The 15,503-nt window shown below is 51.3% G+C and overlaps 3 protein-coding genes across 5 annotated transcripts in view; all 3 read left to right on the top strand.

Moving 5' to 3' along the window:
- The window catches only part of LOC106482029 (uncharacterized), a 255,295-nt gene that overhangs the window by 48,151 nt on the left and 191,641 nt on the right, over positions 1-15,503 (top strand). The gene's annotated exons all lie outside the window — the stretch shown is intronic.
- LOC106482038 (uncharacterized) lies at positions 6,848-9,084 on the top strand. Its single transcript, XM_013939549.2, has 3 exons — positions 6,848-6,925; positions 7,707-7,868; positions 8,574-9,084. Exons 2-3 carry the CDS (start codon positions 7,762-7,764, stop codon positions 9,082-9,084), a joined length of 618 nt encoding a protein of 205 aa, XP_013795003.1. The 5' UTR covers positions 6,848-6,925; positions 7,707-7,761.
- On the top strand, positions 11,010-13,852 carry LOC106482023 (V-set and transmembrane domain-containing protein 1-like). 3 transcript variants are annotated; one of them, XM_013939533.2, is made up of 5 exons: positions 11,010-11,345; positions 11,420-11,455; positions 11,695-11,967; positions 12,944-12,968; positions 13,612-13,852. In XM_013939533.2, exons 1-5 carry the CDS (start codon positions 11,324-11,326, stop codon positions 13,697-13,699), a joined length of 444 nt encoding a protein of 147 aa, XP_013794987.2. In that variant the 5' UTR covers positions 11,010-11,323; the 3' UTR covers positions 13,700-13,852. The 3 variants fall into 3 exon arrangements, with proteins under 3 accessions (XP_013794987.2, XP_013794985.2, XP_013794984.2); XM_013939531.2 differs by having other exon boundaries at positions 12,944-13,069; XM_013939530.2 differs by having other exon boundaries at positions 12,944-13,147.

Here is a 15,503-nt window from a genome sequence, read left to right as displayed (position 1 = left end):
TGAAAGATGGGGTCCTTTCCCCAGCATGGGTGGGCTGCACTATGCAGACTGAGCCAGGATCTCCCACCTTCCCAGCTCCCTGTTTTGCCATCCAAGAAGCCTGTCCCTCAGCAGGGTGCTGGGTCAACCCTGCACTCGATCACTTTTGGCATTTCCCAATGGCTTTCAAAGGCAATGGCCCTATGGCAGGTTCAGAGAGGTAGAGGACTGAACTGAGTGACTTTCCCCTGTTCCCATGTGCCAGTTCCCATCTTCAAGGTCAGTTCAAGTCACATGTGTGTTGGCTGGTAGGATCCCAGCCCCATGCTCTTTTTAGTTCCTGCTCCCAAGCCCCTACAATTACTTAATTCATTTCAGGACCCTGTGCTCTTCCCATTTTCCCTGAATCTTCCTCTTTTAGAATGTTCCATGCAGTTCCCTGAGGCCACATCCCCAAGGAGCTAGGCTCATCTCCCACCCTTGCTCAGGGCTGGAGGATAAACCTTCTGTCCCAGTGGGCAAAAAGTAAAAACTGCTGAGCAAATCAAGATTTGTCTTGCATCAGCAAATTGAGACAAGCTGTTGCCTTTTCCTGGCACCAAGTTGGGACCAAACATGCAACAAACATTGCTGGCATGCTTCATTTTAGAAATGAGAGTGGGTCAGCTACTTTTGCTTCATGCATTTTTAGCAAAGGCTTCTGTTCTATTGCTCTACTTCAGTCCATTTTCAGAGAGTGCTTTTGGGCCTGGCCACAGTCACAAAGGTTTAAAAGTAAAGAGCTTTTAAGTAAAAGTAAAAGCTGTTAAAAAAAAAAAAGGATCATGTTCAAATGCCAGTTGCAGAAACTGTTCTGAGGCACAGCAGGGCCTACAAAGGGTTTTTCCAAAAGACCGTGGAGCGTGCAGTACTTGTCAGTGCAGTTCATTTCAATAGAGGCCACAATACTCTGAGGCAAATGTGCCATAAACTCATGCAATGCTGATGTCTAGCTCCTGGGGTGTGCCGAGGTTTAGTTTTATGCAGAAAGGCTACAAAAAATGGGAAAAGGCAGGGTTTTTTTTTTCCTTTGATAACCTTTTTTAGCATAAAGCCACAGAAGTCAAAGTATATATAGCAAAGTTAAAAAAGCTATGATAATGCATCTTGAAGTGTTTTTAAAACAAATTATAATTTCTTGGCCACATTACATTTCAGATAAGACTTAGATTAAAGACCTCTAGCATTTAAGCAACTACATTTGAGTTCCAAGATAAGAAAAGTACAAGGCTAAATGATATCACCAATAATTTTGACTTATGCATAATGTGGTTTTTGTTTTACACAAACGTTCATGACCAAAAGGCTGATATGAAGCAGATTTCCTTCCTAAAGAGCATGGTGCAGAGTGCAAGGCACCAAGAGGTCAGACCAGCCACACATACACAGTTGCTTATATAAATTAGCAGAAGTTACAGATCCAAAGGTTAATCTGTCCAGAGCTAGGGGATAATGTCTGTCAGAATAGAAGAACATCAGGGCACAAGTAGCTAAACTCAACATGATGCCATTAAAATCAGCTTCAGCTAAGAATAAGGTTAATTTATCCAGTCTTACACATCTAGAGTGCAGGTGTCCTTATTTGAGCCAAGCACTGAAGCCACCGTTGCTGTCAGTGGGCAGAAATAGGTCCCAGAAGACCTGATACACCTGGACTGGTGTGAATGTCTCCTTTAGGGTGAGATGAAGTGTGCCCTAGAAGCATACATTTTTCCCAGCTGACTACAAAGGGAATTTAGATCAAATACAGGCATGTACATCACAAGCATTAGCACAGGAACAGTGAGTTCCACTCACACCACAACACAGCAGCTGTTAAATGTCTGTGGAAACCTAGCCTATGGAAACTTCCAGCACCTGTCATTTCTCTGGTACCTTCACCCTGGTGCTTCCAAAGGCTTAGAAACTGCCTAGGAGAAAATATGGGGAGTACAGGATAATGAACCAGATCAGATAGTTCCTTGTCTTCACAGCACCATATGCTGACTTGCAAGTTGCTGTGTTTTAAAAGCATGTGACGTTTTTAACTTATTTTAGAAATGGGAAAAACAAACCCTTTTTTGGTGAGGCAATCAGCCCTTGTTAACAATGCCTTTTCCTTCAGTGTCCTGAAAATAAAAATTGGAAACGGGGCATTGTAGCAAAGCTGAAATGGACTTCAGTTTCCACACCCCCTCTAGGATTCCTCCTGCCTTTTGGAGACATGGATATACCCCAGAGTCACTACAGCCCCATTCCCTGTGTGTAAGGAGATGAACTTTCTCCTCTACAGAGCAGTGGGGCTCAGACACCTTTAAGCAGCTACACCGAGCCCCTCATTAATACAGTCAGCAGAGCCCTGGGGCTCTTGTCTTGAAGAAGACACCTGTGGTGCAATTCAGGTGTCTAAATATAGGCAACAACTACAATTTCAGATGACTAGAGGACTGCACTTAGGTATCCAAATTACACCTATTGGTCTGCTGAAGGTCCTTTCTCATAAGTATAGGTGTTTTGCTTTCAAGATGATTCTGCCATAGGAATCCTAACTCTCTTTCAGACAGGTCTAGATGCAACTGTGATATGACAGAGATTAGACAAAGATTGTTTCAGGTCCCAGCCTCTCAGTGCCCATGTGCATGTGTGCACACAAAACAGATCTTTCCCCACCAGGGCAGGCACAGGGGCAGATGCCATCACCTCACCCCCTTCCCTGTGGTTGCTGGACATGCTTCCAGGATTCCTGGTCTCTGCACTTGCAATTTTGCATGGGTCCATTTTCAGAAACCAGGTGCCAACCCAGATGAGGCTCAGACATGCAGTAACTGCAGGGAAGGGGATTTGCTGCGCCTGTCCAGTGCAGGATTCACTGGTCGAAGTGCTGCGTTGTCATGCCTCCCTGATTGCATGCACTGCTGAGCCAAGGCAAAGCAGCTGTAGCCACAGGATGGCACCATCGACCCTGGAAGAGGGGCATGGGACATGACTGCTGCTGGCTGCTGTCCTGCTGCACTTCAGAGATGTGGGGAGGGCTGTCCCTGGACAGCCATCCTGGGCAGTCACTCTGGCTTTGCTGCGCTCTGGCTCTGGCCAGTGGTTTTGGGGGTTCTTTCCATCTGGGGACCAGAAAATGGGCCAGTCCCAACCTTTGGCCAGGACGCTGGTCCCACAGTACAGAAAAGAGATATAGAGACGTGTTCGCTCCTGGAATGCTTCTCATACACACGTGCCTGTGTTCATTTGCACTCAGAGCTTAAATGTATGAGCACATGCAGAGTACAAACAGAAAGCAAATGTGCCCATTTCCACATGCACAGGATGCTTGCAGCGTTCCCAGCTCACACACACGCATTCACACTGACCACACTCCTATTTGCAGTTGCGTGCAAATACGTGCTAACACACGCACACACTCCAACAGGCAGGTCATCCCCATGTAGAGGCCTACTCAAATAGGTCTGGAAGCTCACTTTGGTCCAGGAGGACAGATAGCAGGTGAATGTGATTGAGCGATGGACCGTGGGGAGGGAGGAAGAGACCCAGAGTTAGAGAGGAGCAGGACACATCGAGAAACAGAAGAGCATAAGATTATTTGTCACATCCCTGCAGCACAGCCACTTCCTTTTCCATCACTTCCTTTGTGATTCCTGTGGCTAACCACTATAAAACTTCCCCTGCTCTTACCCCAAACCCTATTCCTCACCTCAGAGCAGATATATCCACAGACAGACAAACAGTATAGCAGATTCATGGCTTGCAGAGAGAAGAGAACACCTACTGCTTCCGCACAAGATCCTGAATGAGGCAGTGTGTCCAGGCTTCCCTGCTGTATGTTAACAGATAACTGAATGGTTTACAGCACATTGCTTATGGTAAAGGGGGTCTTCAGCTCTGCACAAGGGGGCTGACTTCACTTTAAAGAATGGAGTCTTGAAATAAGCACTGCAGCTCATCAACCTGGTAAAGTCCTTCTGCAACATCTATGCGAAAGTACATTTTTTCTTGCATTGATTTTGTACATTGCATCTCTGCTGACTACATTTGAATTCTGAAAGGTTTAAAATTTATAATGCATCCTTTCCTTAAAATGTTGGTCTCAGGAACCCCTCCCTGGACAAGTGCAACAGCACTGCTGCGGTCAAGCACTTCTACCCTTTCTACCTTGATATATCTTGGCTTTAGCAGTGATGGTGCCTTTGTACAGATGGAGGAAATTTAGTCAGGCTACCTTATCTCAGAAAATAAGACAGCTGCCCTAGCACCCTCAGATGGGTTCCTACTTGTGGGATTTGCCAGTGCAGCCCTCCAGCAGACCTCAGGCTCGGTCTCTGTGGTTCAGCTGTAACAGGGACTGAGGTTTCAATCCTTAAATGCTTTGTTCTTCGTGCTTCCAGGACAGGGCAATTTTTAGGACTTGACTTAGTCTGTGGTGCTCAGAAATGTGCCCTAACCTGAGCTTTCAGCCTCAGGCAGGCCAGTTCAAATGAGGCCATGCTCTTCTAGGGGAAGGTGTTGAGCTGTTATTTTAGCAGATGCAGAAGTGCAGCTTCTTCACAGTGTTTGGTGCAATGATGGGGAAAAATCTATTTTTGAATAATTTTTCTATTAATTCTTTCTGTCCTGGTAGTGCAAAGGATATGAAGTGAAACATTTGTGCCCTGAATATAGCCTCAGCCACTCAATGCCCCTCTGCAAAAAACAGGAAGAAGGGCTGGAAATGCAAGTTTCCTACAGCATTGGCCTGGGGAAGTGCATGGCAGAGACTGAGGCTGAGAGCAGCAAAGAACTCAGCTTGTCTGCAAGGATCAGTTTGGGCCGGACCACAGAAGGAGGTGGGTGTTGGAGACTAAGTTCTTCTGCAAACCTCAGGCCTAATAAAACCTCATAAGACCTGAACATGTACCAGAAGCTCTTTGGCTTGAGCCAAGAGGATTCTGCAAGGCTTTTGGATCTGCATGGTATATTTAAATGTTCATCAGGCCATAGAGAAAGCAAAAATCATCCTAGGCCATGTGGGGAGGCCATTTAAGTTACCCCAGAGGGGAAGACCTGAGTGCCAGGCTCATTCCTAGCTAAAAACCTAGTAGACCAAGGACAAAACCTGTCATTTCCAGCCAAATGCTCCAAGCTCTGAGCTGTGCAATGAACTTTTAGGCAGCCTGTGCAAAGTGTTGCAAGAGGAAGGGATGAGATGCTCCTCTATCCCCGCCCCTACATTGCCTGCTGCGTAGCCAGGGGGCTTGGATAGCGGAGATTCCTGCTAGCACAGGAGGGACCAGAGCTTCGCAGGGCGCTCCAACAGCTGCGGGGTGGTGTTTCCCTGGGAAAAGGCTAGAGGGAGAGAAATGTATAAATGGAAGGGAAACATTAAAAATTTGTCCATGGTGCTGGTGGGCAAAAAGGTTAAAATAAGGTTTAAATAGAGGAAGGGGGGAGGAACTAAGAGCAAGTCTGCTACTAACGTCAAATTTTTAAAGAAGTGAATATTTATATTTAATTTTCCTTATATTTTTGTTGAGGGGGAATGAGCATTTCTAACAAACAGAAACATTTTCCACAATACTCATTTATCAAAGTGATTCTCTTTAACTGCCACACTTTTCATTTCCTACCTTTCCCTAGCATTTTCTTGGCAAGAGAACAGCCCTCCACTTAACCAGGGGCCTTTCCAAACACCTTTAGCCTCTGGCTGCACCCAAAAAGTTCCTCGAAGAAGAAGACAAGCCCCTGCAGGAAAGCAGACAGTGTAGCCTTGCTGGTCCAAACCTCAGAAAAGCCATCCTGAGCTTCCAGGAAATGGATTTGGAGTCAATCCAACAGCAAAAACAGGAGTAACAAAGCCACAGAAAGCAACAAAGGCACAAGAAGAGCAGCTGTGATAGCCAGATTCCAACCTTTCCCCTTCTACTGCTCACCCGGACCCTTTGGATCATCTCACCTCCAAGTGGAAGGTTCCCCTCAGAAAGGGAGAGTGAGTTGGTGTCCCATAAATAGAGAACTGATAATCCCCCATAGCACAGTAAGAACCAAAACTTTTCCTGAAAGTTGGAAAGAAATGGGAAAGAAAGATAGAAGTGGGAAAAATACTCAAAAGAGATGCAAAAGTGGATGGGAAATGGGCATTCATGAATTTGTGATTATTAGCTAAGTGTATTATTAGCACAAGTGTTTTCACCTACCCGAGACAGTGAAAGGTGGTGATTTGTAATGACAGCTAGCAGTTTTCTGGACAGTTAAATCACAGTTAAGTAATCTGGAAACCAAATGCTAGCTCCTTAGCTGAAAGCAAACACAGTTACTGGTTTTCTTATCTACCCCTCACCCAAAGAGTAAATGCCAGCAAAGAAACCAAGACACTGCAACCACACATGCTTGTGGTCAGAAGTGCTGCCCATGGACTTTGAAACCAGTATCTCCTGCCTTGATTGGGTGGCTCTGGCTGCTCTATTCCCCTCTACTTTTTTACCCTAGCTGGTTGATGGGAAGGAATGAGCCGTACAGGGACATGCCCCAGCTCACAGACACTTCTCCGCTTTTGGTGCTCCCAGCTCCACATCCAGGTCCCTGACTCCTTCCCCTGAACGGGGATGGCTTGGCAGGGCAGCCCACATGAAAGCATCGATACCCCAGCTATAGCCCTGCAGGTCCATACCATAGGGAAGGGAGAGAGGAGGCACCTGTAGCAGGTGGTGACTGCAGTTTGTTGGGTTACCTCTTCCCACGGGAACAGCCCATAGCTACGGCAGCACCCATCCCCTCTTACGAGCTGCCCCGGGATGGGTGTGGTCAGGAGAGCAGTTCCTGCACTGCAATGCTTGGAGTAGAGCAGAGCAGCCCCAGGAGACTCCTGCCACAGCCCAGGGGCTCCAGGAGACGGAGCCAGACAGGAGATCTCTTCTCCCCACCTCTGCGACCTGAACAGCCCCAGGTAAGGGAGTGCCTCCTGGTTGCTCTGTGTTTCCTTGGAGGGCAGAGCTGGGGTCTGAGTGAATATACCAAGAGATCTCTCTTTGCCTGCTGTCTCTCCTGGGCTGCTTCTTTCACCCACTCATGCTTTTGGATTCCAGCCCCAGACTAAGACATTTAATTTTTGGCAGGAGTTTCTACTGGTGCCTGTGTGAGTAGAGGTATGGCCTGAAGTGCAGCACACCTCACCCTAATGAGAGTTTTGTCCCACATGGAGAGATTCAGCTATCCCCACGGAGTGGCCTAATTCCTTCTGAAATGCCTTGGGATAGCCCAGACGCCTGCTTATCTTATGGGATATGATACGATATGATATGATATGATATGATATGATATGATATGATGTGACATGATATAATGTGACGTGACGTGATAAGGGAAGGGAAGGGAAGGGAAGGGATGTTTGGGATCCCCCTCTGGACCAGGCACCCTGGAGCATCTCCTGTGGCATTGGGCACCTGTGTGCAGGTAACCAAACTGAGTTGTTGCTGTCTCATCTCAGCACTAGGGGGGAATCTTCTTATCTGATGAGAAATCAGAGCAAACTAGCTCTCCCTGCTTCTGCTGTCTGTCCTGGCCTGTCCCCACTGCCATTATTTTTGAAAAACAATGTGCCAGATTGCTTCAGTGAGACTTGGCTCTGATCTGGATTCTGTTCTGAGGGAGATTACTGCAGAGGTGGGAGTCCTGACCCCCAAGCTCCACTTCAAGACCCCCTGGTCCCATCTGCGTTTCTTCCTCAGGGTTTTTGAGGCAGCAGAACTGTCCTTCCCCTCTGTGCTCCAGCAGTCTTACATCATGGAGAAGCGCGGACACCTTGAAGAGATCCTCATCAATGCACCTCAATCCCGGAGTGTGGGAATTGAGATCACCAACAAGACGCGCGTGACCCTCCGCAGGCCCAGGTTTGTATGATGCCTGTCATTCCCTGGCTTGACAAGGTGTGTGCATTCACCATGCCAAGCCCAGCCACAAGTTTGGGAGCAAGGAGGGCAGCAAATCTGCATGAGCATGGGGTACTGGCAGGAAGAGTGGGATCATAAAAACTGTACAGAGCACCAAGAAACAGGGTGAGGAGGAGGCACCTATGACCCGGGTTGGTGCTGACGGGAAGAGGGGAGTGGCTGAACGCAGCCTGTCTGCCTTGTTGTGCACAGCCTGGGCAACAAAACACTCCACCTTGACAAAACACAAAGCTGGAATAATGCCCTGGCTCTTCAGGGCTTGTTTAGTGAAGGTGAATGTCATCCCATCAGCTTTCACCACATGATCTGCTGCTTCACCTGCAATATCACATGTTGGCATCCCTCTTGCCCTGAAACCCTTCCTGCCTCATCACTGAGCACTCACTCTGGTGCATGGGGTAGGGGAGCAATAAAGAGCTTGTGTCAGCTGGGGGGCTGAGGAGGAGGGGACAAAGTTGTCACCAAGCAAACCCCCCCAGGACATATGCCTCAATTCCTCTTGCAACCTTGTCCCCTTGTCCAGTGAGGTGTCAGATGTGCTTCTCTTGCAGCCAGAAGCAATGCCCCAGTCCCCTGCATAGGGAAGCAGAAACATTCCAGTTTGTGATGCTACAATTGCCTCCACAATTTTTGGTATCCCTGCAGCTATTTCTGCCAAAGTGGGCAAATTTTGACGCCCCCGTCACCATCCATCAGCCCCCAGTCCAGAGAAACGTGCGTGTTTGTGAAAAAGCAGCTGAGCCCCTGGGGGGTGTCTGGCCTTCTGGCGTACGAGTCTGACCTCTTCTCCTTTGCGGTGATGTTCTACAACCCTATGCACAACTCGGTGTTCCCCCACCAGTATGCGGTGGAGATCTACACAACAGCGATTTGTGGGAGCCTGGAAAGCCTCTACAAGTCCATGCGTGGTGACCGCCCTCAGTCCTGCACCTACAGGAAGGAGCTGCTGGATAAAAATGCCTCTTCCATTGTTGTGTCCTCAGGGAGCTTCCAGATTTCTGCCACCATGTCCAACCACGATAAATCTGTCCTTAAATTGCTCCTGGAGGAAACACCTGGCCCTCCACCTCAGTATGCTCCGTACGACCCTTCTTATCCCAAGAGTGACTTCCCCAAGGAGATGCGCCCTCCGGCTTTCTCCTATCTGAAGAAATAGAAGCCTTCGTGCATGCGGCCCAGAGGAAAGGGGACTGCCTCACTTCCTTTGGGTGCCACCATGCACAGTCTCGGTGGATAGGACATTGATTCTTCAAGCACTGTGCTTGGCTGCTTTTGCTTTCTGAATAGGAAATTGTTCAGCGGCTGGTGAATGAGGTGAACAACACAGAGGAGATGCTGGCACCAATGTGCTGTATAGATTGCCCTAAACACAATCAATTCAATGCACAGCAAGTCTGGGCACCTCTATTGCATTAGTCCAATGTCTCAGCCTTATGCTGGCTGCAGGAGGACAGACTAAACCAAATCAACATAGACCCTGTCAGTGTAAAATTAACCTGTCAAGAAATTGCTTAGCTTATTTGAACCAGCAGGATGTGTTTAAACTGGCTCAGTCAACATGTGGCTACAGTGATTTTGACGTGGTGCTTGCAGCCTTACCCCTGGGTTTACTACATTTTTGGACCACTACATAACTTGTAGTAATGTCCATTTTTGTCAGAGCTGAAAATCAGTTTCTCTAATTCACATGCAAGTTTGTTTTTAATGTCATCTTTATGTATATTTGACTCCCTTTTCACCAGGCCTGCCACCAAAAGGAAGCAAGCAATATGCCATGTGAATCATTCCCATTTTTTACCCCAACATTTTTCAAAAGATCCTCTTTTTTTTTTTTCAAAAGCTATTGAGTTACAAAACGTCACAGAAAAAAGAAAAGTCAAACGAAGCTTTTTTCCAATAGCTGCTGTGTTCACTCTTTTGGGGTTGGTGCTAATCAAAGGGAACAGAAGAAAACAGTGGGGAAACCAAGATGCCAACATCTCACATTTTCAGTAGGTTTCTGTTTTTGGAACCTGAAACAAAACTGCTCAGATGGAGATGAGGGGGCGTCTCTGCAGAGACCCAGAGAGAGGTGTCCACACTTGTCACATACCAGTTTCCTGCTTTTGTGCTTGCTGCTTTTCATTTAAGCAATGCCTGCAGCCTTGTTCTGCACGGCTGCTTTTTCCTCCTGGGCACGCAACAGCTCCAATAAAAGCTGCAATTACAGAACAAGCCTGTTTTGTGAGTCACTTGCACACACACAAACCGACAACCATTCTCCCTTGCAGGAGGTGCTGCCTGCAGTCTATCAAGTTTCGCTTACAGTAATTTATGGCTTTGGGGCTATTCGTTCAGGTTGAAACTCTGTCCGCAGGACAGCTGACCCAAGCCAGCTCAATTGGATGACTCATTTATTTATTTTCTTTGGTCTTCCATGTGTTTTGGTGGCTTTTAAGAACCATGGTGGGAGGAAAAAAACCTTTTCTCTGTATTAAAGCTTCCTGGACAGCAGTCTTATGAAATGCACTTTGACCTTTGCTGGGAAATCCCTGCATACCAGGAACGTGCCTACTGAAATTCCCTGCCAAAAATAACAATAAAAAAAAAAAATCCAGACTGTTCCAATTTAGCTAAGCACCAGTCCTTTAAAAAAAAATCAGTGTATAGGAGAAAATGACTGGGACATTCCTCCAGGCCCTGGGCACTGAGGACCCCTTCACCTTGTGCTGACTGTGTCCTGAGCTAACCCAGCACCTCAGTGAGCACAGGATGCCTCCAAACACCACCACAGAGCTGGCTGCCTGCTGTGGCTCAGGGCAGACTGCTCTGCCTGTACCCCTGCTGGGCTGCCAGGTGCTCTGGACCCAGCACCCCAGTGCCAAGGTGTCCCTATGTGGGCTAGGGGCCACAGATGGAAGAAAGGACAAAACAGGCTGGAAAGGGGGCAGGTTGCCTGGTTGCAGAAGGCTTGTGAAACCAAAGGATGGGGGTGGGAACAGGGCAGCTTGGCACGGATGCATGCAAGGAGGGGAAGTGGTGACACTTCAGCTCTGCGTTGCTGCCAAAGACGAGGCTGGAAAACCACAGCCCCGGGCGACGGCCACCTCCCCTCTCGTCGTTTCCCCTCACAGTCCTGCTCCTGGCACAGGAGCACCCTGCAGCCCTCCAGGCTTGCAGCCATGCTCACCCCAGGGTAGAGTTCCCACTTCATGCTGGCACGACCCTCAGCACAGGGTCCCGGGTGCTGTCCCCAGGACAGAGCTGCCATGCAGGGGTTTTGCAAAGCTCAGCATCTCAGCACCCAAAGGGAGATGTGATTTTTTTCTCCCTCCCTATCAGCTCAGAGACCAGCGTGGTTCCTCATTTGGGCACCCCGGACGTGCAGCAGGCGGCACGGCCAGCCTCACCCTGTCATGGTCCCCATCCTTGTTCTTGGTGAGTGCCGGGGAGAAAAGAGTGGGGATTGCTGGCCGTAGGTCTGTCCCTGATGGATTGTGTGTCCCTTGCAGGCTGGTGGCTGGTGGTCCAGAGCAGGGTGCAAGCACGTAAGTATGGGCACGGGGCATGGGCAGCGCTGCGCACTGGGACCCTTCTCCAAAGCCATCTCCACCGGGGTCCTGGCCACCCTCTGGAACCCATGGGACCTGGGTATGGGCACCCCCCACTGTCCCTCTTGGGATGCCAGAGGGAGGGTCAGGGCATGCAGTGGGTGAGAAAGAAAGGAGGTGTCAGGCTCTCCAGGGAGCAGTGTTTCTCTAACTCACTCTTTTCTCCCCTACCCCAGAGCCAGGACCATATCTGTCCCTGAGCCCCAGCCACGAGGTGGCTCTGGGGGACAAAGTGACCCTGCAGTGCCACACACCCAGACAGGGCAGCAGGGCCATTCTGCACAAGGAGGGGGTCCGACATCCCCTACAGTACCAAGACAGGGTGCAGGGTGCGGCGGAGTTCCCCATCACAGCAGTCAGACGGGAAGATGCCGGGAGATACTGGTGCCAATATGAGATGGAGGGTGAACCACCAGAGAAGAGTGAACATGTGGAGCTGGTACTCAGAGGTGAGGGGTGAAGCTCAGCACTACACAGGGGAGGGTCCAGGGTCCTGAGGTGGGCTCTGGGCTGGCTCCCATGAAAGCAAGAGGGTGCTGGGGTAGGTCCACATATGGGTGGGCAGTGTTCAAGGGTCCCCATGAGGCAGACTGTGACTGAGCATCCCCATGGGGCAGGTAGTGCCTTGAGATCCCCATGCAGCGGGGCAGTGCTGGGGGGGTACCAGCACAGGGCGGGGCAATGCCTGGGTGGCTGTGGGGTTCCCATGTCTCACTGCCTACCTCTTCCCCAAATAGATCCCAAGTATCCCCGACCTCACATCTTCCCGAGCCCTGGGGCAGTCGTGGTACTGGGGACCCACTTCACCATCCTGTGCCAGGGTGGGCATGGAGCCACCTTTCTCCTGCACAGAGAGGGCAGTTCAGCCCCCATCCAGCGCCAGGCCCCCGGGGGGCACATGGCCTTGTTCTCCATCCCCCATGTGAGCTGGGCGGACAGTGGGACCTACAGTTGCTCCTACCGCCCCCAAGGCGAGATGTTTGTGTCATCATATCCCAGTATCTTCCTGGAGCTGGAGGTGAAGGACGAGGAGGAGGAGGAGGAGGAGGAGAAGGAGGAGGAGGAGGAGGAGGAGGAGGAGGAGGAGGAGGAGTCCGGTTCAGCTTTCCTCCCAGGTAGGGCTGTGCACCCTGGGCTGCCCAGGAACCATGGGAGGATAGTCCTCCAGGATGGGCAAGGGGTGTCCAGAGGGGGAGATGGGTAGGAGGGTCCTAGCCCTGTGATGCCCCGGGGGCTGTGGATTCAGGGCCCCCAAGGGACCACCCCACCATGGCAGGGCTGGACCAGGCATCCCCTTCCCCAGGGGATCTGACCCCACAGCCCCCTCCAGGAGCCCTGAAGAGGGGGCAGACAGAGATGGTGGAGGGGGCCTTGCCCCATCTCATCCCTGCTCTGCTCCCCAACATGCACCTTCTTCTCCTGCAGCATCCCCTGATGCCATGCAAGCACGGTCAGTGCCAGCCCAGGGATCACCAAAGCCAAACACCACAGGCCCCCACCCACCAGCCACGGGGTCCTCCTGCCCCAGCATTTCCAGGGGTGAAGATCTGGGTAGGGGGGCCACCAACCCCCTTTGCATGGGGTCCCAGACCCCTGTGGAGGACCCTGGGGGTAGTGGGGGGCTCACAGGTGGGTTGGGGGCAATGGTGATGGGGGAATGGAGGGTGGCAGTGGAGGGGTGCACTGGATAGATAGGTGCAGTAAGGAACAAGAGGGTGGGGGGCAGTGCAGGAAACAGAGGGGGTCGTGAGGGGTGAGGGGGTGTAGGTGGTGCAGGGATGGGTGGGGACCACTGGGTAGTATAGGGAGGCTGGTGGTACTGGGGGGTGCAGGGCGGCCTGGGGGATCTTAGGATGCAGGGGAAGAGTGGGGCAAACGGGGGAGTGCAATGGGGTGGCAGAAAGGAGTGGGGGCATGCAAAGGGTGGGGAGAGCGCTGGAGTACAGAGGGGGGGCACCAGGCATGCAGGGGGCAAAGCGGGGAGGGGACCTGGAGGGCCAGAAAGGGCAATTGGATCCTGAGGGACCTCCATGGGGCTAAACCACCAAGTCCCCTATCCCGCAGTGACACCCCCCGCTTCTCTGTCCCTTCAGATTTCACCCTGGGCAACACCGTGCGCCTGGGGCTAGGCGCAGGGCTCCTGATCCTGCTGATGCTCCTCGTGGCCGAGGCCCTGCATAGCCGGAGGCGGAAGGGGCAGGGGCTCTAGCCAAGCACCCCCATGGCCACCCCTTCCAGCCTCATGGGACTGGGCGGATGTACCTGTCCTGCTCCCCTCTGCCTGGACCCAGCCTCACTCCCCTTTGCATCCCCATTAAATCTTCTGCTGCTCCCTGTGGTTGTCCCTGGCTCTTGCACCCTGGGGACCAAGGAGGGGTTGGGGCTCCCACAGCTGCGGATGGGGGCACAAAGGCAGACCAGGGGGCTATGGGGCAAGGGATGGAGAGCCAGGGGGGCTGGATGGAGAAACTGTGATCTCTGGAACACATATTCCCCAGAGCACCGCTGAGCCCAGCACCCCCAGCTGGGGGAGAAGAGCTGGGGGACACATCCCAGACCCCACAGAGCAACCCAGGCACTGGATTTGCAGGCTGATTCAGGCATCGGGGCTCTGACACCCCTTCCTGGAGGCCCCTGGGCTGCATTTCATGCAGGTCAGGAACATGTCCTGATACTGCGCTGAGGACCATGTGCTCATGCCCAACAGGTGACAGCACCTTAAGAACTGTGTGCCTATGCCCCGCAGGTGACATGGTGCTGGGTGTCCATGTACCACATTTGATGCCACGTCAGCCCCCCAAAATGGGAATTGATCCCAGCTCGGGGAGGTCAGGGCTCTCAGCACAGCCCAGTTTAGCCCAGCTCAACCACAGAATCACAGAATGGTTGAGGCTGGAAGGCACCTCTGGAGATCATCTAGTCCAACCCCCCCTGCTCAAGCAGAGTCACCTAGAGCACATTACCCAGGACCTTGTCCAGATGGCTTTTGAGTATCTCCAAGGATGGAGACTCCACAGCCTCTCTGGGCAACCTGTGCCAGTGCTCTCTTACCCAGAGCCCAGCTCTGTCCAAGCTGTACCGTCCCATCCCTGGAGCAGCTCTGCCCACCAATGACATCAGAATCACCCATGGGCAGATGGTCCCAGAAGCACCAGGGGGGTTGCAGGGAGGTGGCCGCAGGTAGGCTAAGGGCTGCGGCTAGGAAAAAAGGACAAAACAGGCTAAAAACAGGACAGTGTGTCCCAGCTATATAAGGAAAGGCTTGTGAAACCAGAGGAAGAGAGTGTGAGCAGCACAGCTTGACATGGGCACATGCTGGCAAATCACAGCCCTAGGAAACTCCAGCTGCGATGACAAGCCACCACATCCAAAAGCTTGAGATCACTGCCACTGCCAGACCTACGCTGCGTGTGCGCATCCATCTCAACGAAAGGAGGAACCACTACTGTCCTTAGCCAGAAGAGAAGGGGAAAGGGAACATAAGGCTTCCTGGTTATGACCTGGAGGATTAACTTGCATGCAGAGGGCAGAGATAATCACCAAATACACAAAACACACCCTTGGGTCCCTGAGGACAATGCCCTGCAGCTCTGCAGAAAAGGAGTTAGGAGTCCTGGCAGAGAACAAGTTAACCAAGACAGCTGAGGGCCCTTTCTGCAGGGTCGTGAGAGCACATCTGGATATTGCATCCAATTTGGGGCTCTCCAGTACAAGAAGGACCCAGGCATAGCGGAGCGAGTCTGGTGGAGACCATCAGGATGGTCATAGGGGTCTAGAGCCTACACGGTCCGGCAAGAAGCTGAGGGAGCTAGTCTTGTTCAGCCTGGAGAAGCATAACCATAGGACAAGTGGCAACAGGCACATCATGCAACAAAGGGAAATTCCTATTAGCTACGAAATGTTTTGCACTGGGTCAACCACTGCAACAGGGACCAGAGAGGATGTGGGAGCTCCATGCTTGGAGGCATCCTGAAAGATGGAGACC

This window comes from Apteryx mantelli, chromosome 34 (assembly GCF_036417845.1).
Source record: "Apteryx mantelli isolate bAptMan1 chromosome 34, bAptMan1.hap1, whole genome shotgun sequence".
NCBI classification, from domain to species: Eukaryota; Metazoa; Chordata; class Aves; order Apterygiformes; family Apterygidae; genus Apteryx; species Apteryx mantelli.
The sequence above is the reverse complement of the archived record's forward strand: the minus strand, read 5'-3'. Positions and strand labels throughout refer to the sequence as shown.